The sequence below is a fragment of the Melospiza georgiana genome, chromosome 8, assembly GCF_028018845.1.
Source record: "Melospiza georgiana isolate bMelGeo1 chromosome 8, bMelGeo1.pri, whole genome shotgun sequence".
In the NCBI taxonomy this organism is placed as follows: Eukaryota; Metazoa; Chordata; class Aves; order Passeriformes; family Passerellidae; genus Melospiza; species Melospiza georgiana.
Genome location: NC_080437.1, coordinates 23,509,728 through 23,530,813, shown reverse-complemented (window position 1 = coordinate 23,530,813; position 21,086 = coordinate 23,509,728). Strand labels below are relative to the sequence as shown.

General features: G+C 62.8%; 4 protein-coding genes across 5 annotated transcripts; 2 read left to right on the top strand and 2 right to left on the bottom strand.

The window, feature by feature from the left end:
• Positions 1-831: 831 nt before the first annotated feature.
• AVPI1 (arginine vasopressin induced 1) lies at positions 832-1,756 on the bottom strand. Its single transcript, XM_058029535.1, has 3 exons — positions 1,710-1,756; positions 1,121-1,415; positions 832-1,040 (listed from the first exon to the last, which is right to left on the bottom strand). The coding sequence occupies exons 2-3, from the start codon at positions 1,402-1,404 to the stop codon at positions 971-973; spliced, it is 354 nt and encodes a 117-aa protein (XP_057885518.1). The 5' UTR covers positions 1,405-1,415; positions 1,710-1,756; the 3' UTR covers positions 832-970.
• A 620-nt stretch (positions 1,757-2,376) lies between these two features.
• On the top strand, positions 2,377-3,274 carry MARVELD1 (MARVEL domain containing 1). Its single transcript, XM_058029497.1, has one exon. It carries the CDS (start codon positions 2,377-2,379, stop codon positions 2,902-2,904), a length of 528 nt encoding a protein of 175 aa, XP_057885480.1. The 3' UTR covers positions 2,905-3,274.
• Positions 3,275-6,163: 2,889 nt separating this feature from the next.
• On the top strand, positions 6,164-11,029 carry ZFYVE27 (zinc finger FYVE-type containing 27). Of its 2 annotated transcripts, XM_058028927.1 has the most exons (12): positions 6,164-6,397; positions 6,481-6,551; positions 6,622-6,808; positions 6,963-7,058; positions 7,248-7,360; positions 8,026-8,156; positions 8,519-8,590; positions 8,743-8,763; positions 8,953-9,097; positions 9,383-9,429; positions 9,908-9,989; positions 10,212-11,029. In XM_058028927.1, the coding sequence occupies exons 1-12, from the start codon at positions 6,201-6,203 to the stop codon at positions 10,274-10,276; spliced, it is 1,227 nt and encodes a 408-aa protein (XP_057884910.1). In that variant the 5' UTR covers positions 6,164-6,200; the 3' UTR covers positions 10,277-11,029. The 2 variants fall into 2 exon arrangements, with proteins under 2 accessions (XP_057884910.1, XP_057884912.1); XM_058028929.1 differs by lacking the exon at positions 8,743-8,763.
• A 3,074-nt stretch (positions 11,030-14,103) lies between these two features.
• SFRP5 (secreted frizzled related protein 5) lies at positions 14,104-16,090 on the bottom strand. Its single transcript, XM_058029424.1, has 3 exons — positions 15,559-16,090; positions 14,820-14,897; positions 14,104-14,444 (listed from the first exon to the last, which is right to left on the bottom strand). The coding sequence occupies exons 1-3, from the start codon at positions 16,088-16,090 to the stop codon at positions 14,104-14,106; spliced, it is 951 nt and encodes a 316-aa protein (XP_057885407.1).
• Positions 16,091-21,086: the final 4,996 nt, after the last annotated feature.

Here is a 21,086-nt window from a genome sequence, read left to right as displayed (position 1 = left end):
TCTGTGCCTCTGCAGCACCCTAGAGCAGGTCGGGGCTCCTCGGCCCATGGCTGGTATCCATGTGTACCTGCACAGGGATGCACTGGCTGCCTGCAGCTGCTGGAGCTGCTGCAGGACAGAGTTCCTTTCCTGTCTGCTCATGCTGGACATTGAAGGCAAGCAGCTGCCCAGGCTGTCTCTTGGCATCCTGTGTCTGCAGATGCTGCTCCAGTCTCTCCTGGGCCCAGTGGCTCTTGGAGAAGGAGCTCTGGAGGCTGGAGATGAGGCTGCCCAGCTGCTGCTTCTTCTCCTCGAAGTGGCCACATTCAGACTGCAAGGCTGCTTCCTGTAGCTGCTTCTCCTCCTTCAGCCACAGGACCATGGCCTGGAGTTTTGTTCTTTTGGCAGTGAGGCCGAATACTTCCTGCTTCAGCTCCTCAAGCTTCAGAATATCCCCCATGACTTCTCCGTTCTGCTGAGCACTACACTCTTCCAGCTTGGCCAGCTGGTCTTCCAGCAGAGAAATCTCTCCCTGGAGAATCTCTATTCTCTCTTCCTCGTGTTCCTTTTCATGAAGGGCAGCATGTAGCTTGTTCTTCAGTTGTCCCTGTGACTGTGCCAGGGCAGTTACTGTATGACTGTGCACTGGAACAGATTGCCCAGAGAGGCTGTGGAGTCTCCCTCACAAGAGATATTCAGGAACCATCTGAATGTGATGCTGGTGACATCTGCTCTAGGATGAACCTGCTTAAACAGGGAGGCTGGAACAGATGACCCACAGGTCTGTTCCCACCTCACCTGTGGTGTGGGGCTGTTCCCTTTGCACTAAGTGCTGTACAACAGCCTGGACCACGGTTCTGCCACTCAGGGATGGGCAGTACACAACCAGAGCCTCACCCAGGCACCACTGTCCGCCCTTTATTAACCATTCCTTGCACCCTGCCCAGTACACTTAGGGTCCTTGGAAGGCTGCTCGCCGCGGCCCAGCTGCTCAGCGCTGCTGCATGGAGCCCGAGCCCCTCTTGGCCCCGCAGTCACCCTCCTGCTTCTTCTCCGCGATCCTACGGGCAAGAGCTGTGTGTTAGCGGCGTGGCCCGGCCGCACTTCCCCCGGTTGCCCCGCCTCCGCGGCCCGTACCTACCGAAGGTGTTCGAAGCGCCGTAGCGCGGCCATCCCACCGCCGGGCTGGGCTGTCCGTCGCCGCCGGAGCCGCCGCAGGGCCCGCGCCATGCGCCGCTGGCCCGCGTACCGCCAGACGAGGCGGGCGCGCTCCTCGGGCCGCTCGGCCCCGCCGCTCCGGAACAGGCTCCGCAGCTCTCGCAGCCCCACGCCCTGGAAGATGTTGGCCGAGGCCCGCTTGCGGGCGCGGGCTGCGGGCGCCGGCCGTCCCGGAGAGTCGCTCACCACCGAGGCCGGAGTGCCCATGGCCCTGGCCGCTGCGGGCACCGAACAGTCGGCGTCAGGCTCCGGTCTCGCCGCCCGGTCCGGTCCGCCTCCCCCGGGATCCGGCGCGGATGCCCAGTGAGGAAGGGGGGCCGTCGGGTTAAGGGCGGTCCGGGATGCCGGGCAGGGGGCCAGCCGCACAGGCGCGGCCGCCCGGGAACGCGGGAGACGCCCCGGCTCGGGCCGGGGCACGCAAGTCCGGTCCCGCCCTGCCCGGGGCGCTGGGCCTCGCCGTGACCCACTTTCGCTCCGACGCTGCCCCGCACCCACCGGCCCCTCGCACAGACCTGGCGGTGGCGGCTGCGCCTGGTGCCCGCTGCGTTCCCGGACCCGCTTCGCGCCACCGCGCCGGGGTCCCGCCACAGCCGCGCGCCCCATTCATTCACCGCAGCGTGCCGGCCCCGCCCCCCGCGATCCCCGCCCGCCTCCCGCTGCCACGGCCAATCGGCGCCGAGGGGCGCGGCTGCCCCGCCTCGCTGGAGGCCACGTGGCAGATGACGTCAAGGGCGGGGTGCGAGGCCTCGCCCCTGGGCGGGGCCCCGCCGCTCAGCACTCCGGAGGGAATCCCGGATGACGTAGGGGGAACCCCGGCGCGCGCCCCCCGCCGGCCGCCGCACGGGGTCCCGGTGCGCTGTCCCTGCGCCCCGCCACCGGCATCGGTCGCCCACGTCCTCCCGCCGCCCCTCGCGCCTCGCGTTGTGGCCCGCCCCGGCGGCAGCGGGACGGGAGAGGCGCGGCGGTCCCTGCCCGACGGCGCATCCGCCGCGGCCCTCGGGTGTCCGATGGGCTGGCGGGAGGTGCGGCGGGGCGCGGAGGCGGGGCAGGGAGGAGAGGAGAGAGGCCCCGCGCGGGGAGGACCGCTAAGTGCCAGATGTTTGGCAACAGCCAGGGAGGAAGTCGCCGCCGGGGCCCTGAGTCCCGCCCGAGCCGCGCCGGAGTAGGCAGGGCCGCGCCATGGCCCGCACGGCTCCCCCGACGGTGCCGCCGCCTCCGGGGCCGCCGGCCCGCGGCTCTCTCAGCCTCCATCGCGCCTTCCTGCGGAGCCCGCTGGGCCTGCTACGCCTGGGGCAGCTGGCTCTGGGCGCTGCCTTCTGGGTGACGGTAGCGGCTCATAAGTACGAAGGGGCGGCCCACTTCGCTCTGTTTGCCGCCGTCCTCGTCTGGCTCCTCACCCTGGCCCTCTTCGGGCTGAGCCTGCTGGGGCGCTGGGAGCTGGTGCCCTGGTTGGGCTCCCGCTGGCTCCTCACCAACCTGGTGCACGACCTGGCACTGGGTGTGGGGCTCTACGCAGCTGCCACCGGCATCATGGGTCACAAGGCCAAGCAGAGAAGCTTTTGCAACCTGCCGGGCTACAGCCAGCACTGCCTGTACAGTGCCTACTTGAGCGCCTCCATCTGTGGGGGCATCACTGCCTGCCTGTACCTCTTCTCCGGGCTCTACTGCCTGTTGCGGCGTTGCCAGGACCAGCGAGACATCATCTGACATCCCGTGCCACTTGGCTCCCCTTCTCAGCCGCAGACAGAACACAGCCTGTCCTTGGGATGAAACGACCCTGCCACCCCATCCCCTCCTGGCTGACTGCACTGCAATTCCTCCAGAGACTCCTGCACAGACGGATGGACAGACAGAGGCCTTTGCCGAGCACGGCTTCCCCTGCAGAGCACCGAGACAGCATGGACACCGAGCCACTGCACAGGCCCTTCTCCTAGCCCTGGACAGACATAGGATACTGCAAGTGGAAGGACCCAAATGGAGAGCCCCTAAGAGGGATACCAATCTTTGGGAGCCCCCCTAGGACTCAAGCCAAAATCCCCTGGTCTTGCCAGTGCTGCATGTTCAGGTGGGTGCTGACTTTTCCCTGGGGTAGAAGGGGGACTGGCCTGGGGGAGCTGAGCTGGGGGCAGCAGTGCCTAGGGGAGTTGGATGGGCATAACCCCCCCGACCTGCTGGCAGCCCCATCTTGCCATTCCAGCTGCAAGGCGCCTCCACAATTCCCTAAGGGAGGCTCTGAACTTGGCTTCCCCAGCCTGGGCCCCTCCTTCTGTCTGGCCTGAAAACATCCTTTATCTTACTGGAGCCCTAAAGGGCTCAGTGCCTCCCTGCCCTGCACTCGAGGGGTGTAGAGACACTCAGTACTGCACAGCCAGATCCAGCATCACCCCAGTCCAGTTTGGAAACTGAGCAGGGCAGCAAGGCCTCCATTGCTGTGCAGGGAGGGGAAGGACAAGGGGAGCCGTAACCTGTTCTGTGACCCTGGGCAGGGGGGAAATTCCTCCAGCCCTAGAGTTTATGTAGTCCTGGGATGGGGCCAGGTGCCCCAGAGGTTGAGGGGAGCCAGTCATGGGGTTGTTCTCTCCTCCTGCTGTCCCTGCAGAGAGGTTTGTGGCTCCAAGCCACCAGAGCCACTGAACCAGCCCTGGGGCCAGACTATTCCAAAAGGGACAGAAACAGCCTTGCTGATGGTTCTGGAGACCAGCCTGCAGCCCTGCCTGTCTCTGCCACACTTGGTTTATCATCCTGGAAAATCTTCATCTCTGGACTCTGTGGGACTGGGCCTGGAGACTGTGGTGGGGTGGAGGGGAAGGGTGAGCACTGCAGCAGTCTGTGCTGGCACTCTCGCCATGGGGGAGCTGGGGCCAGGCATTGTGGGAGCACAACCTGTCTTGGAGAACAGAAGAGGACACTGGCACTGGAGCCAGCCGAGTCCTGGATCAGCCTCCAGAACCCACCAGGTGCCAAGCCCTGACGACACCATGTAGGGCTGACTAGAGAGATGGGCACCTAGAGACAATTTTTGGAGCAGTGCCACACTAGGGCTGCCCTGCCACAAGCCCTCCTCACCCTGCCTGGGGGCAGGTCTGTATTGCTCTTGGTTCAAGGGAGGGTCTGCTCCCATCTCTCTGTAGACTTAGATCAGTGAGACAGGTGTCCCCAGCAGCTGGCCACAGCTGCCTATTGCCCGGGGTTCCCTGACACCTGTTTTGAAGTGTAGAGCAGCAGCCATGGTTCACCTGGGGCCTTGAAGGGGTCTGGGATTGGTACTGGGTCGCCACTTCCACCATAATGTGCTGTCCCAGTGCATACCCCGTCATGCCCCAGGCCATGTACCCCTTCCTTGGGCAGGACATGCTGTCTGTGCCCTGTGTCAAGGCTGGTCCCTGACACCGCCTGCCCCTGCCTTACTCTGGTGCGGCCCCTGGCCCAGGCTGTCCAAAATGCCCTCGGTGCTTCTGCCACGACAAGTGCCTTCTCCTGGCTTTCTGCAGCCCTGTCTGTCACACCAGCTCTATCCCCCTACAGCCTCCTTTCAGGTGCCAATGGATTCACCTTCCAAATAAAGCAATATTGGCGCTCACTGGGTGTGTGGGGCTTTGTGCTGGAGCTGGGATCTGCTGGGTATGAGGTCTGAGCTGAGATCACACCCAGCTCTGTAGCCCTGCACCCTGGGGCCTCTCTGCTTGGAGTCTCTGGCCATAATCATGAAGTCCTGGGGTGCTCTGGGATCACAGGGAGGCTCCCTCATGCTGAGCCACTGCTCCTACTAGAGAGGCTTAAGCCTTTGCCCTTGGGCTTAAGCCTGGCCCTGCTGCATGTCAGAGACTGGGCACAGCCTGATGCTCACATGGGGCTCTGGACAGAGCAGAGGGAGGCCAAGTCCCAGGGCTTTGGGTATGGGATGTACTGAGGACAGGATGTAGCTGCATTCCTATGGGCTTCGTCACTTGGTGCTGAAAGGGCCCTCTGTCTGCCCAGGGCACCATGGGCAGCCATGTACACACGGAATGCCCCTTGGTGGGTCAGGGGCCAATGGAGGGCTGCCTGCATCTCCCCGGCCTGGCCACAGCTCTGGGACACACTCTTGGGACAGAGTTGAGTCTGGGACCTGGACCTGCAGCTGAGGTGTCACTGGGTTCCCCCTTGTGCCCATGGGACACATGCCCTGTTCATCAGAGGCTGCAGGCAGTCGGCAGCAGCACTGTACCCTCATTGTCCAAGAGCCAGCCAAGAATTATAACAAGGTTACAACTTTTGGCATCAGACAGAATCCAGGATCCCCAGAGCATCCCTGGGAGCCAGCATCTCTGCTCTACTGCAAGCACCTTGGAGGACGGCCCATGGTGCCCTGAGCAGTGCGAGCAGGGTGCAGGCTGCTGGGCAGGGCAGTGCCAGCGCACCCAGGGCTGGGCTGCTTTGCGGGTATGGAGGGGCAGGGAATGAGCTGCCAGCCACGCTCAGGGCCCGTGGGGAACCTGCTGCTCCCCTCCAGGGATTCGGTGTGAGGCTGCTCCCTGGTCTCTCCTCGGGGAGAGGTGGCCCAGCAACCTCACGGGGACAAACCCACCATGACCGACACAGCTGGATGCAGGCCACGCCAAGACCCAGACTGGGACTGAGCCCTGAACCTGGATTAGACCCGGATCAGTGGGACTGGATCCAGGCTGTGAGTGAGCCCTACACCACAGCACACCCGAATCGGGACCGGGCCGGGACCGACCCCCGTGTCTAGACCGAGCCCACCGAGACTCCGCCCCGCGCCTCCCGCCCAGGGCGTGCCGGCCCACAGGCCCCAGCCAGGCGGCGGGCACGCAGCGCGGGCGGAGCCGGGCGGGCCCGGAGCGCCGGGCGCGGCCCGTTCCCGTTCCCCGCGGGCGGGGCTCCCGGCGCGCCGCTCCCATTGGCCGCGCGGAGCTCACGGCGCGCCCGTCGCGTCACGGGAGCGCGCGGCGGTGTCGGGCCGAGCGCGGCGGGGCCGCTCGGCTCCCGGTGCCGGTCCCGTCATGCAGGCGGTGGAGCGGGACGGGGCGGCAGGCGGCTCGGAAGGGGCGGCGGGAGCTGCTGAGGCCCCGCCGGAGCCGTCGCCGCCCAAGGCCGCCGCTGCTTTCGACCTGCTGGAGCTGGTGCGGAGCTACCGGCGGCTGGAGCTCTACCTGGAGCCGCTGCGGGACGCTGCCGACGGTGTCCGCTCCCTCCTCCGGTAGGTGCGGGCTGGGGCGGGATCGGGATCGGGACCGGGACCGTGCCCGGGTCTCATGTCCCTGGCCTTCCCCCTGTCGGCAGGTGGCAGCGGCCTGTGTGCTCTCTCCTGGTCTGCCTCGGCCTCAACTTCCTCCTGCTCACCCTCGGCCAAGGTGCGTCCCGGGGGTCGGGGCTGCTCCCGTTCCCGGACCCTCGCGGCTGACGCTGTCCCGCCTCTTGCAGCTGCCTGGTACTCGGTGCTCGCCCTGCTGGTGGCGGTGCCGGCCCTGCTGGGCTACCTGCAGGAGACGTGCCGGGCCCGGCCCTCGGAGCCGGAGCTGGTGCGCAGGAGGTACCACAGCATCCGCAGGGAGGACCTGCGCAAGGTGCAGCTCTCGCGGCAGGAGGCCATCGCCCAGGTCAAGAGCTTGTGAGTGCCGGGCCCTCCCCAGCGCTGGGGCTGTGGGGGCCTCTGCAGCCACAAAGGCTTCTTGGAGGCTGTAGGGGCTCCTGCCGTAACCCACGTGAATGTGGGGAACGAGGGTGTGCGTTTGTGGGGTTTTTTGTGACTGTCTCGTTCGCAGCCTGATCCAGCTGGAGGGGTTTCTGAACGGGATGTGCTGCAGCTGTGAGGCAGTGTACCGTGTGCTGTACTGGGAGAACCCCACTGTCTCTTCCCAGTGAGTAGTGCTGGCTCAGGAACCCTGGGGTAGGCTTGGTGGGGAGAGAGGCTCAGCCAGGCCTGTGGTGCTGTGTTTGATTTGTTTGGTACTTGGAGAGAACAGATGGAACACCAGATGAAGGAAGGAGTTTTATGCTGTTGTGTGAGTTGCTCTGACTTGACCACAGCATCCTGCTGTTTTCCACAGGTTTTATGGGGCACTACTGGGTACTATCTGTGTCCTCTACCTGCTGCCCCTCTGCTGGGTCCTGGCCATCCTCAATAGCACCCTCTTTCTGGGCAACACCCAGTTCTATCAAGGTATGAGACCTGGCTGTGATGGGTTGGGGAAGGGCCCTCTGAAGCCAGGGATCCTTCCCTGGACCTCTCCCTCACATGAGCCCACTGTCCCGTGTCAGGCTCTGCCATATACCCTGAACCCCCCTGAAGGCAATGATGCCCTAGGGGTGGTGCTCAGCAGCCCAGGGTGGGTGGTGTGCTCCTGGGGCTCAGCTGTTGGAGGTGAGAGTCTCTCCTGATGTGTGTTCCAGCTCAGGTGCTGTTTCATTTTCTTCTCTGTGGTGTGGCAAACCAGGGTCTGTCAATGAAGGCTGTGTGTGAGCCTCTCCATCTCTCTTGATCCCCGACCCTGCTCTTCAGGACTTCAAACACATTCAGTGCCTGTGGCAGTGTATGACACAGGCTTGAAAACATGCCATTGGAAGGGAGAGGAGCCCTCTTCTGTGGCTCATGCTGGAGGAGTGTTGGATGTGTCTGAGCTGTGATGTTGGCTCCTGCCATTCCCTGTCCTGAGCTGGGGCAGGTGGTGGTGGGGGGGGAGGAGCTTCCTTTCTGTCCTAGCTTTGATATGTGAACAGAGGAGTGTGTCAATGCCCCACCTTGAACTTGGAGATCAGGCTTTTGTGTGATGTGGCTGGGAGTAGGGAAATGCCGCCCTACTCCAGCTGTACTCCCCTTTTTACCAGTGATAAGGGAGCTCAAGGCCTCCATTGAGCAGAGTGTGGGCTCCAAACCCCTCGAGAGCACTCCAGAACCTGCTGAACCCCTGCCACCAGCTGCTGCCCCCGATCGGACCCCCACCCCCACCAGTGCCGAGGTGAGAGAGGGGCAGGGCTGGCAGTTGTGGGGTGGGAGCTGCAGAGTCAGCCCTTGGGTCTGACTGTGCCTGTGTCCCTCCACACACAAACTTCTCCCAGCTGCCAGATTTGCTGGAAGCCTGTGAGCCACTCCTGAGTTACTGGGATGCTGCTCTCTGCCCTGGGGGCTTGTCTCAGTCCTTTTGCCACATGTAAGGATGTGGTCTGAGGAGGCAGGGGCTAACCTCACCTTCTGACACTTGTGTCATCTGTGAGGCTGCCTGGGGCCAGATCCATTGTCCTGGAACCTGCCCAGAAATGCGGGGCCACCTTTGAACAGGGGCAGGGGAACAGCAGGACTAACTTTGTGAATCTCTTGTAGGACCTTACCCCTGGCAGTGTGGAGGAAGCAGAGGAAGCAGAACCTGATGAAGAGTTCAAAGATGCAATTGAGGTTTGAGGCTGGTTGGGGTGGGGCAGCTGAGGTGGGAAAGGGACAAAGACCTTGCTGAGCAAATTGGGTGCTCAGAGAGAGTGACTGTGGGGCTGGGTGCCTCTGACTCTGTGTGTGCTCACTCTCCTCTCTGTCCCATGCTGCGGGAAAAGGAGAACCAGCTGCTGGTCATGGTGAGTACTGCCATGCCAGGGTGTGGGATCTCCTCCCAGCTGGAGCTTTGCCTGGTTTGCTGGTGGCTTGTAGAAATGCCAGGTGCAGCACCCAGTTTGTTGGGTGCCTGCCTCTGGCATGGGCTGCCCTGCAGCCCTCAGAGTGCCCCCAGCCACCCTACTGTGCTCAGCTGGCTCTGCTCTCTGCAGGAGGATGATGAGAGCTCTCAGTGCTCAGCAGAGTTTGACCTCAGCCTCCCAGACAATGGTTTTATGAGCAAGAATGAGGTGATCCGCAGCAAGGTGTCCCGCCTGACCGAGCGCCTGCGCAAGCGCTACCCCAGCAACAACTTCGGTGAGTGTGGGAGCAGGTGCTGCTGGGGAGCTCAGCAGCCTGGGCTCTGTGCTGCTCCCAGTGGTGACCCGAGGACTGGGAGAGGGTGTGTGGTGTGTGCTAGGCTGTGCTGACACCTCCAGGGACCTTTTCCACTCTGTGGGGAGAATGGTCTCAGCACTCCTGGGAAGGGCAAACACGGAAGGTGCAGCAATGTCACCTCTGAGCTACAGCTACAGATGCTCTTGTGCCACTTGCAGCCCCAGGCAGCAGAGCCCTGTCTGACCTCTGCTCTCTTTCTTTCAGGGAACTGCACGGGCTGTGCTGCCACCTTCTCTGTGCTCAAGAAGAGGGTGAGTCTTCAGCTTCTGCCCCAGCTTGCTGTCTGCACCTGGGGCAGAGGTGTTGCTCATGTCTGGCTTGCCCCAGCTTTCCCCAGCAGTTCAGGTGTCTGGCCTCGGTCACAGCCCAAATGACCTCAGCTAAATGCTAGTTGTTGTCACATGCATAATGGCACCAGAGATCCCTTGTGTTGTACAGCATTTGTCCATTTACTCCTTTGGAAGCTGCCTCAGGCCAAACTCATGTGTTATTGTAGAAGATACCTGCTCTGTGCCCTGGTTTAGTCCATTTCCTGTGGCCTTTGTGGTGAAGCAGAGCATGGGTCTGCTAGTGGGAATGACCTGTTGCCTTATCTGAGCCCTGTGTGCAATGCTTGGCACACAGTCTGTGGGCAGTTCTCAGAAGGAGGTATAGACTTTTGACCCCTTTCACTTATTCCTGGGTTAGTCTGGTACCACATCTGGGTCTCACCTCCATCTTCCTCCACAGCGGAGCTGCAGTAACTGTGGGAACAGCTTCTGCTCCAGGTGTTGTTCCTTCAAAGTCCCCAAGGCTGTGATGGGAGCCACGGGTGAGTTGAAAGGTGGAGGGAAGAGCTGCTGCTTCCCCCTGTTCTGTGTGCCCAGGCATTTGCCCCAGCCCTGGTGGGGAGGGTGGACGGGACGTGCCCAGCACAGCCTGGCTCAGGACAGAGCAGTGATGAATTTGCAGCTCTCGAAGCAGTTCTGTGGCTGGGGTGCCTAGCCCATGGTGGGAAAGGGGGATCATCTGTAACATTTGCTTTCCTTTCCAGCCCCGGAGGCTCAGAAGGAGACAGTGTTTGTGTGCGCGCTCTGCAACCAGGTGCTCATCAAGTGATGAACCAGGCCCAGCTAGCTCCTGTGTCCTGCACTGCCTGACACCTGGGACAGCGGGCAGGCACCCCTGCCACTGGGAGCCTGCAGTGTTTGGATCCCAGCATGGCACTCCCTGCCAGAGGACGCTTGCCCTTGTGCTCCTCCTGCCAGCGCCGGGCTGGACGGACCAGCCTTCCTTGCCATGCACCAGCTGGGTGGCTGTGGAGGAGCACTGCCCACAGCTGTGCCCCATCCCTGCAGCTGCTCCAAGCCCTGGGTGCTCTCTGGCACCTGCTGTGCCCTGCCACGTGCTTGCCCAGGTCCTTGGGCCTGGCTCAGTGATGGAAGAGCCATCCTTCCTACTCGTGGTCCTGCCTTTGCCTCCCGGGTGGGGCAGAACAACCTCAGGGCTCTGTCCCTACCTTTCCCAGCACTGTGCTATAAGTGACTGTATTTTTGGGATCAATTCAGAGCTCCTCCTGCATCCCTTGGGGTCTGGACTAGCTAGGTCTTTCATCCTGGCTCAGCTGAGACTCTGCTAGTCACTCCTGTGCTCCTCAGCCTCACTGCCTGCAGGTTTAGTCTTTTACCCCCGAATTTGGCTGTAACCTGGAGGAGGAAAGAGAATGAGTTTGGACTGGGCTGTGTGGCTGGGTCTCCAGTGTGACAAAAGGCAGGAGTTGGTGCTGCTCTGTGCACTTAGTGACTGCTGCTTTCTACTACAGATTAATATATAAATGCATATAGAGAATGATCAATAAATCTCTTGTCCTCAGCTGCCTCTTGTGTCATACCAGTAAAAGCTGTCCCAGGTCACTCTGACACCTCTGTGGCTTTGGCCCTGCTGTCCTGCAGGTGCTCCTGGAGAAGTGGTCTGTGCCACCGCTTTACTGGAATTCCCATCTTGTGTCCTGCTGTAGCCTTGTTTGCCCCCTGCTCAGAGCTGTGTGCAGCTGCCTGTCAGCTGTGCCAGGGCTGGATCCTGCTGGGCTGGAGCCAGGGAGCACCTCAGCTCTGACAGGAGCTACTGAGCTCCCTCTGCCTCCCGTGGCTGCTCCTTCCCCTGCCCTCCCCGGGTGGTGCTCCCACCAGCTGCCTGTGTGCACAAGGATGACCTTTCCTTGTGTGAAGAGCAAAGCTCCCAGCTATCCCAGGAATGTGACCCTGGCTGCTGTGCAGCTGGGAGCAGCCATGGCCTGGGTCCCTGCCAGCCAGCTGCAGCTTCTCCCAAGCCAGGGAATCTGGGGGGTCAGTGCCCACCAGGCTGTGACACCCACTCGTCTGAGAAGTTGTTGGAACCCAGACCCTGCTGCAAGCTCCACATCCCCCCAGTGTGGGAGCTCCTGTGTGGCAGAGCCTCAACACTTAGCTTGGCCGGGGGCTCATAAACTCCTTCACATGGACATTTGGAGAAAAGCTGGACTTGGCATTTGATGATGAGGGTGTCTGGCTTGTGCTGGGTGTGCAGGGGAGTGCTGTGCAGAGGGCTGAGCAGTGGAGGCAGTGAGTGGAGCAGCTGTAGCATTGGGGAGGGGGCTGTGTGGCACCACAAGAGCTGTGGGTGTGTTTGTGAGGGTGTCTGCAATGGGATATTACTGGCCTGGGAGGGACTGTGAGGGGTCAGCTTGCTCAGACAGCTGACAGTGGGAGGTGGAGGAGCCACTCATATTTCTAGAGAAAACACTTGGAGCAGTGAGCACTATGTCCATGTATGTCTGAACACTCTCTGGGAAGATGCTAATGACACAGAATACAGAGGGCTACAGATAAACTTAGGCTGTGGGAGATGGGGTTTTATTTATGCTTTTAAAGTTTTGCAATAAAATGTAATTGACAGTGTTTATTCCTATGGAAGTGTGCTCTGCAGTCAAGCTCTGAACAAACCTAATAATATTTTAATTTTTTCCCCATTTTTTCCCCAGTGGCCAGGGAGAAATGCCCATTTCTGGTGCAAGGCTGGGGCAGGGGCTGGCTGGCCCATGTTCCTGGCTGGCTGTGGGGCCAGAGTGGGAGATCTGGGGCTCTGGAGGCTGACCAGTGGGGCCAAGGCCATGCCCAAGGAGGGCAGAGGGAGAAGAGGTCAGCCCAGAGCAGGGCAGGTGCGCAGTGCTCTTGTCAGCCAGAAGAGGGTGGGTGCAGGGATCCTGCAGCCCCAATTTCCCTGTCCCAGGAGCTCCCTGAGGCTGGTCAGCTCTGAAGAGAAGGCAGTGGCAGGGGGCCACTGGGGGAATGTCCAGGCAGCACCTTGGGCCCCTCACCCTTTGGGATGGTGGATACCAGTTTGCACAGCAGGAATGACGGGGTCCCTCAAGCTGTCCCCTGCCAGCTGTGACTGGGGGCAGCTTGGCAGTCCAGCTGAGCTAAGGGACAGCCCTGCTGCCATCAGGGCTGGGCTGAAGGCTGCCCTGCTCATGGGGCTTTGGGAGGGTCCTGGCCAGTGCACGTGGGTGGCCCTAGGAGTCATTTTGGCGGAGGATGGAGGCTGTGGCATGGGAGGTCTGGCAGCCAAGCAGGGCTGGCAGGGAGCTGCAGAGAGGACTTTCAGATGGTATGGTATGGGGAGGGCAGGGTTGGAGGCTGCCTGGTCCAGTATCTGTCCCCTTTGATGCTCAGTGCCAGGCTTCTCACAAGTGCTGGGAGCTCCCAGACCATGGATTTATCCCCTGGGGTGACAAAGGAAGAAAAGGAAGAAACTTCCCTGTCAAACCACTGCCAAACCCAGCTGTGAGGCTGCAGCAGCAGTGATGGCCCTGTCCCCCCATGCTGTTCATCTTGATGCCCTCCCAGGCTCCCTGGAGTGGCAGGGGTGCCTGAGGCTCCAGGGATGCCTGTGACCACCAGGAACCACATCCCCTGGCTTGGCTGGACTGCCCAGGCTCAGGCTCTGGGCACAGCACCTGAGTGGGGCCAGAGCCAGATCCTGAGGTGACCTCGCTCTCTCAGGCTGCCTCACTCAGTGGGCAGGACTGGGACCCCCCTCCCAATCCTCTGGGGTCCCTGAGGGAGCCCCAAGGGTTCTTACCCATGAGCTGCAGTGAGTGGCACACAGACTCCTCTGAGCTGGAATAATTTACTGTGGTGTTGGTGGGCAAGGGGTGCGTGGCTGGGTCACAGCAGGGTGTGTGCAAGGGGTGCAGCAGGGCTGCCCTGGGGCATTGGAGGTGTGAGCTGTGTGCTGTGGGGAGTGGGGGAGCCCAGCAGGGGTTTGTGCAGCTCTGGGCACTCGGTCTGCAGGGAGTCAGTCTGTGGGAACAGAGGGACCTGCCTGGGCTGGGCTGGACCTCTGGAAGGTGAGACAATCCAGGGGTGGATGTGAGCTCCAGGTGAGGGCATGGGATGTGTTGGTGGGCCAGAACAGGGACTGGGGGGCTGAGGGTCCGTGGCATATCATGAGGGAGCTGGGCAAAGGACATGGCTGCAGGGGACGGCTCCCACGTGTAGCCAAGAAGGCCAAGCAGGGATCCTAAATGAAAGCAAGGGTCTCTGGGCTTCTGGGTGGGGAACCCGGGAGTAGACAAGGGTGTCCAGTACAGACCAGGGCTCACAAGCATGCAGAACAAGGGTCCCAGGTCCAGACTAAGCTCCTGGACAGGGGTGAGGGTCCTGGAAGCAGAACAGGGATCCCAGGGGTGCAGAGTAGGGCTCCTGGGGGGAGGCAGGTGTCCTGGCTGTGGATCAGGGCTCCCACAAATGCAGCAGGGAATCCTGCAGGTGCACAGCTGGGTTCTGGGGCACAGCCAAGGGGCTGAGGTGAGCAGAGCTGAGCTCCTGGGGTGCAGCCAGAGAAGCCAGGGGCGGGATGTTGGGCCAGTGCAGGAGTTCTGGGAAAGGGCAGGGTGGGCAAAAACCCTAATGCTGCCCAGCCCCATAGAGCAGGGGGTGGTAGAGTGGGCAAGGGTAGGAGAACATGAACTTGACCGCAAACTTCATCTCCTTGTTGTGCTTCTGCCAGGGGTAGATGGCCAGCAGGAGCAGGCGGCCGCCCACCTTGCGGCCCATGACCAGGAAGCTGCCGCTGAGGCTGTCGAGCTGGGGGCAGGGGCAGGCACCCGCGTTCCTCATGTGCAGCACCATCTTCTTGGTGTCCTTGCGCTTCAGCGGGCCCAGTTTCAGCACCTTCTTCTTCTGGGCAGCCACCAGCCGGCGCTCCCCGTTCTCCTCCGTCACCTCCTTGATGCGCATTTTCACCACTGCGTGGGGCAGCGGGCACGGTTGGGGAGGGAGGGAGGGAGGGAGGGAGCACTGCTGGGTGCTGGGGAGGGGAGGGCCTGGGCCGGGGACCTGGGCACGACAGGGTGCAGCCCATCCCTGGGGAAGTTACTGGGTGGGGAGGGGAAAGGGGTTGTTGGGGAGGGTCCAGCAGAAGCCCCCAGTGACCCTCCCAAATGTCTTCCCCCCTATCCCCCACCAATGTCTCCTGTGGTGCACCCATCCCAGGCATGAAGGGTCCAAGGGAACGGCTCAGGGGTCTCCCAGGGGCTGTCCCCATACAACCCCACCTCTGGCCAACTCCCACCCCAGCTGCCAGACCTAGGGGAGGCTGAGAAGGAGACCCCAGCACTCACCAAAGTCACTGGAGCACATCTGCTCCATCATGCCATCCGCCTTGTGCTCCATCTCACACTGGGTGCAGATCTTGGACACTGTGGTGAGAGATCAGTTAGTGTCACAGCTTTATGCTGCTGGTACTCGTCACCAGGGCCAGCTCCTCGGGGACACGCTTGGGAGAGCCCCAGCAGCTCCTCTGCTCCCTAGGTAGCTGTGCTGGGGTGATGCAGAGAGGCACAGAGCACCTTGCAGGCCAGGGTCACCCCCCAGGAGGGGAGGAGAGATGGGGACACCCTCCCACCAGATGCTGGCACTTTAGAGCACAGCAGCAGCGAGAGCGGTCCCAGCCTAAAGGCTGTCCCAGCCCTGACCCTGAGCCTAGACTGCCTGTGGATGATGTCCCCTCTCGTGGCTCAGGGGACAGCCACCCTGCAGCGCCAGTGTGGGGCTGACACCGCAGGTGCAGCACGCTCTCTCCTGCTGGCATAGGACCCAGCGGCAGCAGAGGGACACTGCGGTGGATCGGCCAGCGGCTCCCAGCTCATGCCGTGTTCTTCCTCATCCCGGGACAGCTGGGAGCACAGTGTTCTGGGCAATAGTGCCCAGACAAAGCTGATCCTGTGCCCGCTCCCGCCCCATTACACACAGAGTCCTTGGCCAGCACCGGTGTCCTGGGCTGTGCTCTGAGGGGTGAAGGGACACCTGTGCAGGGCTCCACACGCATTCCCATCCCACCGCAGTACCCTTCCCGCTTACCTGGGGGCGGCGTGGCTTTGCTGTTCCCAAACTGGACGGCGATGCAGAGCTCGTGGTCAGAGGGGAACTTGCCACAGTGCAGCATCTCAGGCCAGGGGAAGCCGTAGGACTCCATGACGGGGGCACAGGAGTCCCGCACCACCTCGCAGAGGGAGCGGCACGGGTACACGGGCCGGTCGAGGCACACGGGGGCGAAGAGGGAGCAGAGGAAGAGCTGGGTGTCGGTGTGGCACTGCTTGGCGAGCAGGGGCACCCAGCTGCCGGCCTGCTGCTTGGCCTCGGCCATGGTCTCGTGCTCCAGCAGGTTGGGCAGCCGCATGCGCTTGTAGCCCACGTCGCGGCAGAGCTGCATGTCGGCCGGGATGTCGAGGCACTGCGGCTCCCGCCCGTAGAAGCGCCCGTGGGGCAGGCTCTCGGGCTGCCAGCCGTAGTAGTCGTAGTGCTGCCCGCCGCCCAGGGACCCCGCCAGCAGCAGCGACAGGGCCAGCAGCGCCGTGCCCCGGGAGCCCGGGGGGGTGCCCGCCTGCGGCATCGCCGCTGCCGAGCGGGACGGGAGCGTGGCTCGGCACCCTGCCTGCTCCCTTAGCGCCTCCCACGCTCGCTGCCCTTTCTAAGGAGCTTGGAGACCTCGCCGGCAGCCAATCTGCTCTGCCTGCCGGGCCCCGCGGGGCTGGCCCCCGGCTCCCCCTCGTCTGCCCGCGCCGCTGCCACCTCCCTCCCTCCCTCCCTCCCTGGCACATGGCGCTCCAATGCCCCTCGCCCCACAGGGAGCCCCCCTGCATGCACTCTCCCAGCCCACCGTGGCTCTGTGTGCCCCCAGGGTGATGCTTTCTAGAAGGGCTGGCTCGCCTGTCCATGGCGAGCTGTTGTGGCCACAGGCTGTCCCCGTTATTCACCAGTCCCGCTGCCCCCATCCCACCTGGCACCCCAGTGGCTTATTCTGCCACAGGGCAGGGGACCCTGCTTCCTACCCTGTGCCACCCCACTCCCCACTCTTTTCTCCCTAAACAACATGCTTAGGGGGCTGGGGTTTAAGGAAAGGGACACCCCAGAAGCTTCACGCTGCAGCCCTGGCAGGGCTCCTGTACCCAGATGCCAGGTATGCCATCAACGAGGCAATGCCATGGGCATGGGGTCCTCATTCCTCATGGGTGGTTCTGCCAGCATGCACCTTGGGCGTGCATGGTCTGCTGGCACAGGATAGCTGGGATTACACCTTCCAGCAAAGGACCTGCACCCAGGCTCTGCCAGTGCTCAAGGTGTGGGCAAAGCTAGGGCCCCAGTGACATGAGGCTCCTGCCCAGATGACATTCCCCCATTCCCTTGGAGATGGGGGGTGCAAGGCTTAAGACCCCATTAGAAACCCATTTGTCTGCAGGGGTTATCTGGGGCACCCCTCCCTTTCCCATGATCGATGCCCCTGCCTGGCCAGCGGGCTTTGGGCTGCCGCTGGCCCCTGCCCACCGGATAAGGCAGCTCTGTTAATGGGCTGAGAGAGCAAACAGTCCAGTGCAGGCAGTGATAGCAGCTGCTCTTTGCCCTGGGCTGGGGGCAGGGACTGTCCCCCAGCCCCGCTGGGGTACATCTGCTTTGGGGCCATGCTGGGAACCTCAGCTGCACAGCCTGCCCTTCCCTGCAGCCTGCCCGCCCTGCCCATGCCCTGTGTGCTCAGCAGCCATCACTGCATCACCCAGCGCTGCTTGCTTCCAGCCCGAGGGTGGGCTGGGTTCATCCCACCCAGCCCGGAGATGGCACCATTAATGTGTAACTGCCGGGGAGCCCGATAAGATACAGCAGCCTCTTATCAGGGCTGCCTGGTAGCAGGAGGGAGGGTGATCGAGGCATCGGGCTGTCACGGCAGGAGTAAGATTGTCTGGAGATAAATGCTGATAGAAAATAGCTAATCCGTGATGGATGGGTTTGGGCAGGGTGTAATTGCCATGAGAGCTGGGCTGGGAAGGGCTGGTGAGGCCTGGGAGCAGAGGCAGAGGGAGGCCGGGTGTGCAGGGTGGAGCTGCCAGAGTGCCAATACTGAGCACCGTTGTGGGTGTGCCATGTCCCTGGGCTGTTCCTGTGGCACTGCCAGCACTGTCCTGCTCTTGACCACGGAACCATAGCTCCTGGCTCTCAGCCTGCCCCATCCCACTGCCCAGTCTGGCCTCTACACCCCCAGTTCCTCCCAGGAAGGTGTTGGGGGTGCTGAGCCCTCCGTGCCAGCTGGCACCACAGCAGATGAAGGTGAGGGGGCTGGCGAGGCTGGGGCTGAGCAAGGGTCTCCCTGCCAGCTGCCCCAGGCCCTCCAACTGCCATGACGCCCTCATTAGAGCCCTGAGTGACCTCCTGGTCACGGCTGCCCCACAAGAGCAGTCTCTGCCCCCCGTGCGGTGTCCTGGCAGCCTTACCTCGAGCTGAGTCTGTGCCTCTGCTCTGGGGAGCCCCTGCTGCACTCGCGGGGCTTCATTAACCCTTTCCCACCCAGGATGTCCCAGGCTGCTCTGGGCTGTACCCCGGAGAAGGGGATGGACCCAAGACAGCTGTAGCTGGCACCCCTCCCTGTGCGTCTCATCTGCGCTGGCTGCTCCGGTGCCCACATCTCCGTTCTGCAGCCATGCAGCTGTCCGGGAGATAGACACTTGCTCCTGTCACTCCAGAAAGCTGGCTGTGCCACCGCTTGTGTCACTGCCTGTGCCACTGTCACAGCAGCGAGTCCGGAAGCGGGGCCATGGGGTCTGCCCCCTCTGCGCTGGGGACCTCGGGGACGGCCAGCCAGGGTGACACAGTAAGAGCACATCACCTGGGGGGCTGCCTCGACACTCCCGACCCTCCCTGGGGGTACCCGTGCCTGGCTGTAGCACGGACCGGGTCCTGTAGCAGCGAAGGGAGGCTCCCAGGGAAGGAGCAGCTGAGCAGGGTCCCGGCCGCCTCCTTCCATCCTTGTGTCCCACCCACCTTTCTGCCGCAGCTTTGGGTGCTACCGGCCTTGTTTCTGTCAGCAGAGATGCATCCCCGGGGGCTGGGTGGGTGGGCTGAGTGGGCTCTCTCCCATTCTCCTCTTTCCCCATCCCCTCACCCTTCCTGTCCCAGTCCCGCACTGGTTCCTGGGCTGCACCCAGAGCGGAGCAGGGGCCTTTGGGAGAGGCCATGCCGAGTCCCAGGAGGGACGGCACGCTGGCGCTGTCCCTGCACAGCAGCTCCCGGGAGAGCAGCCCGGCCGGGGGCAATGCCGGGCTGGCCGCACGGCTCCGGGGGTGGTCCCGCCCGGAGGCTGGGGCATGACGGGGGCACGGCGGGGCCGAGGCTGCCCGGGCGGTGCGGCTCGGCCGGGAGGGTCAGCGCTCGATCGCCGTGCCCTTGCCCCGCGCCCACACACGCTCCCGCTGCCCGGCAGCCCCAGGAATGTGCTGGCAGCGCTCCCGGCCCAGCTGCGGAGCCCAGACTGCCCCGGCGCCCTCCCAGCCCCAGCCAGCACCTCCCGGCCCTGCCCAGTTCCTGCCAGCCTGCACACAGACCCTCCCTGTTCGCCGCCGGACACCCCGATCCCGGCCCCCGGCGTTCAGCAGGGCAGGGAGGGGGCATGTCGCATGTGCAGACCCTCTGAGGAGGGGTCCCTTTCCCTCACAGCGTGGCACCATGCGTGGGGACCTGCTCTGCAGTGCTGCTCGTCCCTCCTGCCCCACCACAGCCCCACGCCCGGTGTGGGAGCAATCCTCACACAGTCCCTGCTCCCAGCTGGCTCCTTTGCTAATGGCAGACCTTGGCACCTTGCTCCGAAACCACATCCTCCTCTGCTTGCCCGTGTGCCGGAGGATGCTGTGTCTCCCAGCCTGTGGACTCTGTGGGATGTGCTGGGGGGCTGCCCCCCCTCTGTGGGGGCTCCCAGTGCAATGAGGGTCCTGGAACCACCCCTCACTTGGACAGAGCTGGGCTGCAGGTGCCACAGAGGGGTGTCCACGCTCAGGGTGCCCAGTCTGTAGGGTCAGTTGGTCCCAGTTTGGAGCACTCTCCATGTCCTGTGTGAAGGGGCAGGCTGGGGCATTTGGAGCTGTTTTCCAGAGGCTCACAGTGTGGGGGCCTCATCTCCCTCCCTTTTCCCTCCCAGGTGCACACACCTGGGATCTCTCAGGAAAGGTTATCAGCTAATCACGCTGTGTTTGTGCCTCCCAAATGTCACCGTTGTTCTCGCCAGGACTGTGAGCTCATGCTCCTCACCATTACTGAAAGCACTTCCAGTGCTAGGAGAAGCAGCTGCCATGCCCTTCTGTGGCCCCTTTGAAGCAAAGCTGGAGCTGCTGACAGCTCTGACAGGCTGGAGAGGGGTTCAGCAGGCAGGGGGTACAGGATGGAGCCGCAGGGGTTGATCCCAGACTGGTTGCAGGGCTCCAGCTGTCCTCCACAGGCCTTGGTCATCCTGGCACTGCAGTGAGGGTTGAGATGCTGGGATGAGGTGCAGCACCATGCGCCCAGAGACACCCAGGACACCCCTGGTCCTGGGCTGGGAGTCAAGTGCAGGGCTTGGAGCAGGGGCACTGCTGGGCCATGCCTGCTGTGGTGTGGTGGGCACATTGCCTGCTGAGGGCTGGCCATAGGGGTACCAAGTGTGCCCCGTGTCTGTCCCATGGGGCCAGGGCCTCTGGGAGGTGAGCCAGGGCTGAGGGCAAGGAGAGATCTGTGGGGTCTGTCTGCAAGACAGGTCAGAGCTGCCCACCCCAGGTGCAAGGGAGGAGCCAGGCAGGGGAGTAAAGGAAGCTCTGGCATCAGCCATGCCTATCCCTGCTGCTGGGCAGCCTGAAAAATCCCCCCTTTGGGCTGAGCAGAAGGGTGAGGGCCCTGCCAGGTCCCCTCACAGTGCAGTGGTCTGGGGAGGGCAGTAGGGCCATGCAGCACACTGAGGCTACCCCGAGCCCCTGCTGTCCCTGCTGCTCCCTCCTGGGCAGTGTGGCTGGCAGAAGGCAGCTCCCTGTTCTGGGGGATGTCCCACCAAAGGATGGGACATGCACATACAGACAGCAGGTCCATGGCCTGTGAAGCACATGAACCAAAAGTTCTTTGCTTGGGCTGGGTTGGTGTAGCCAGAGCAGACAACCCTGGGGCAACACTACAGGATGTGGGATGATGTGCAGAGCCTGGATGGCAGGGAGAGCATCTCCCCGCTGCTCCTGGTCCCTCACTGCAGCTCAGGAGAGCAAACTCCATCTCCTGGCAGGCACAGCATTGCCATGGCAACCCGCAGGACTGCCAGGCGGGCAGGCCAGCACTGATGCGGCAGTGGCACGCAGCACAGGAAGGACATGGCAGGCAGGGGCTGGGGACGTCTGGGGACAGGCTTAGGTGTGTGAGCACACTGCATGTGCACCTGGGTGGGCACCTGAGTGCATGCACGAGTGCCTGTGCCAATGTGCATGCACGTGTTTGCTGCATGGGAGACTTCACACAGCACCCTCTCAAGGGTGCCCTTGGTTTTGTGGCACCATCGAGGCAGGGTGTGCCTCACTGCTCTGGAGAGCGGGCTGGCAGGGTTGTGTGGGATC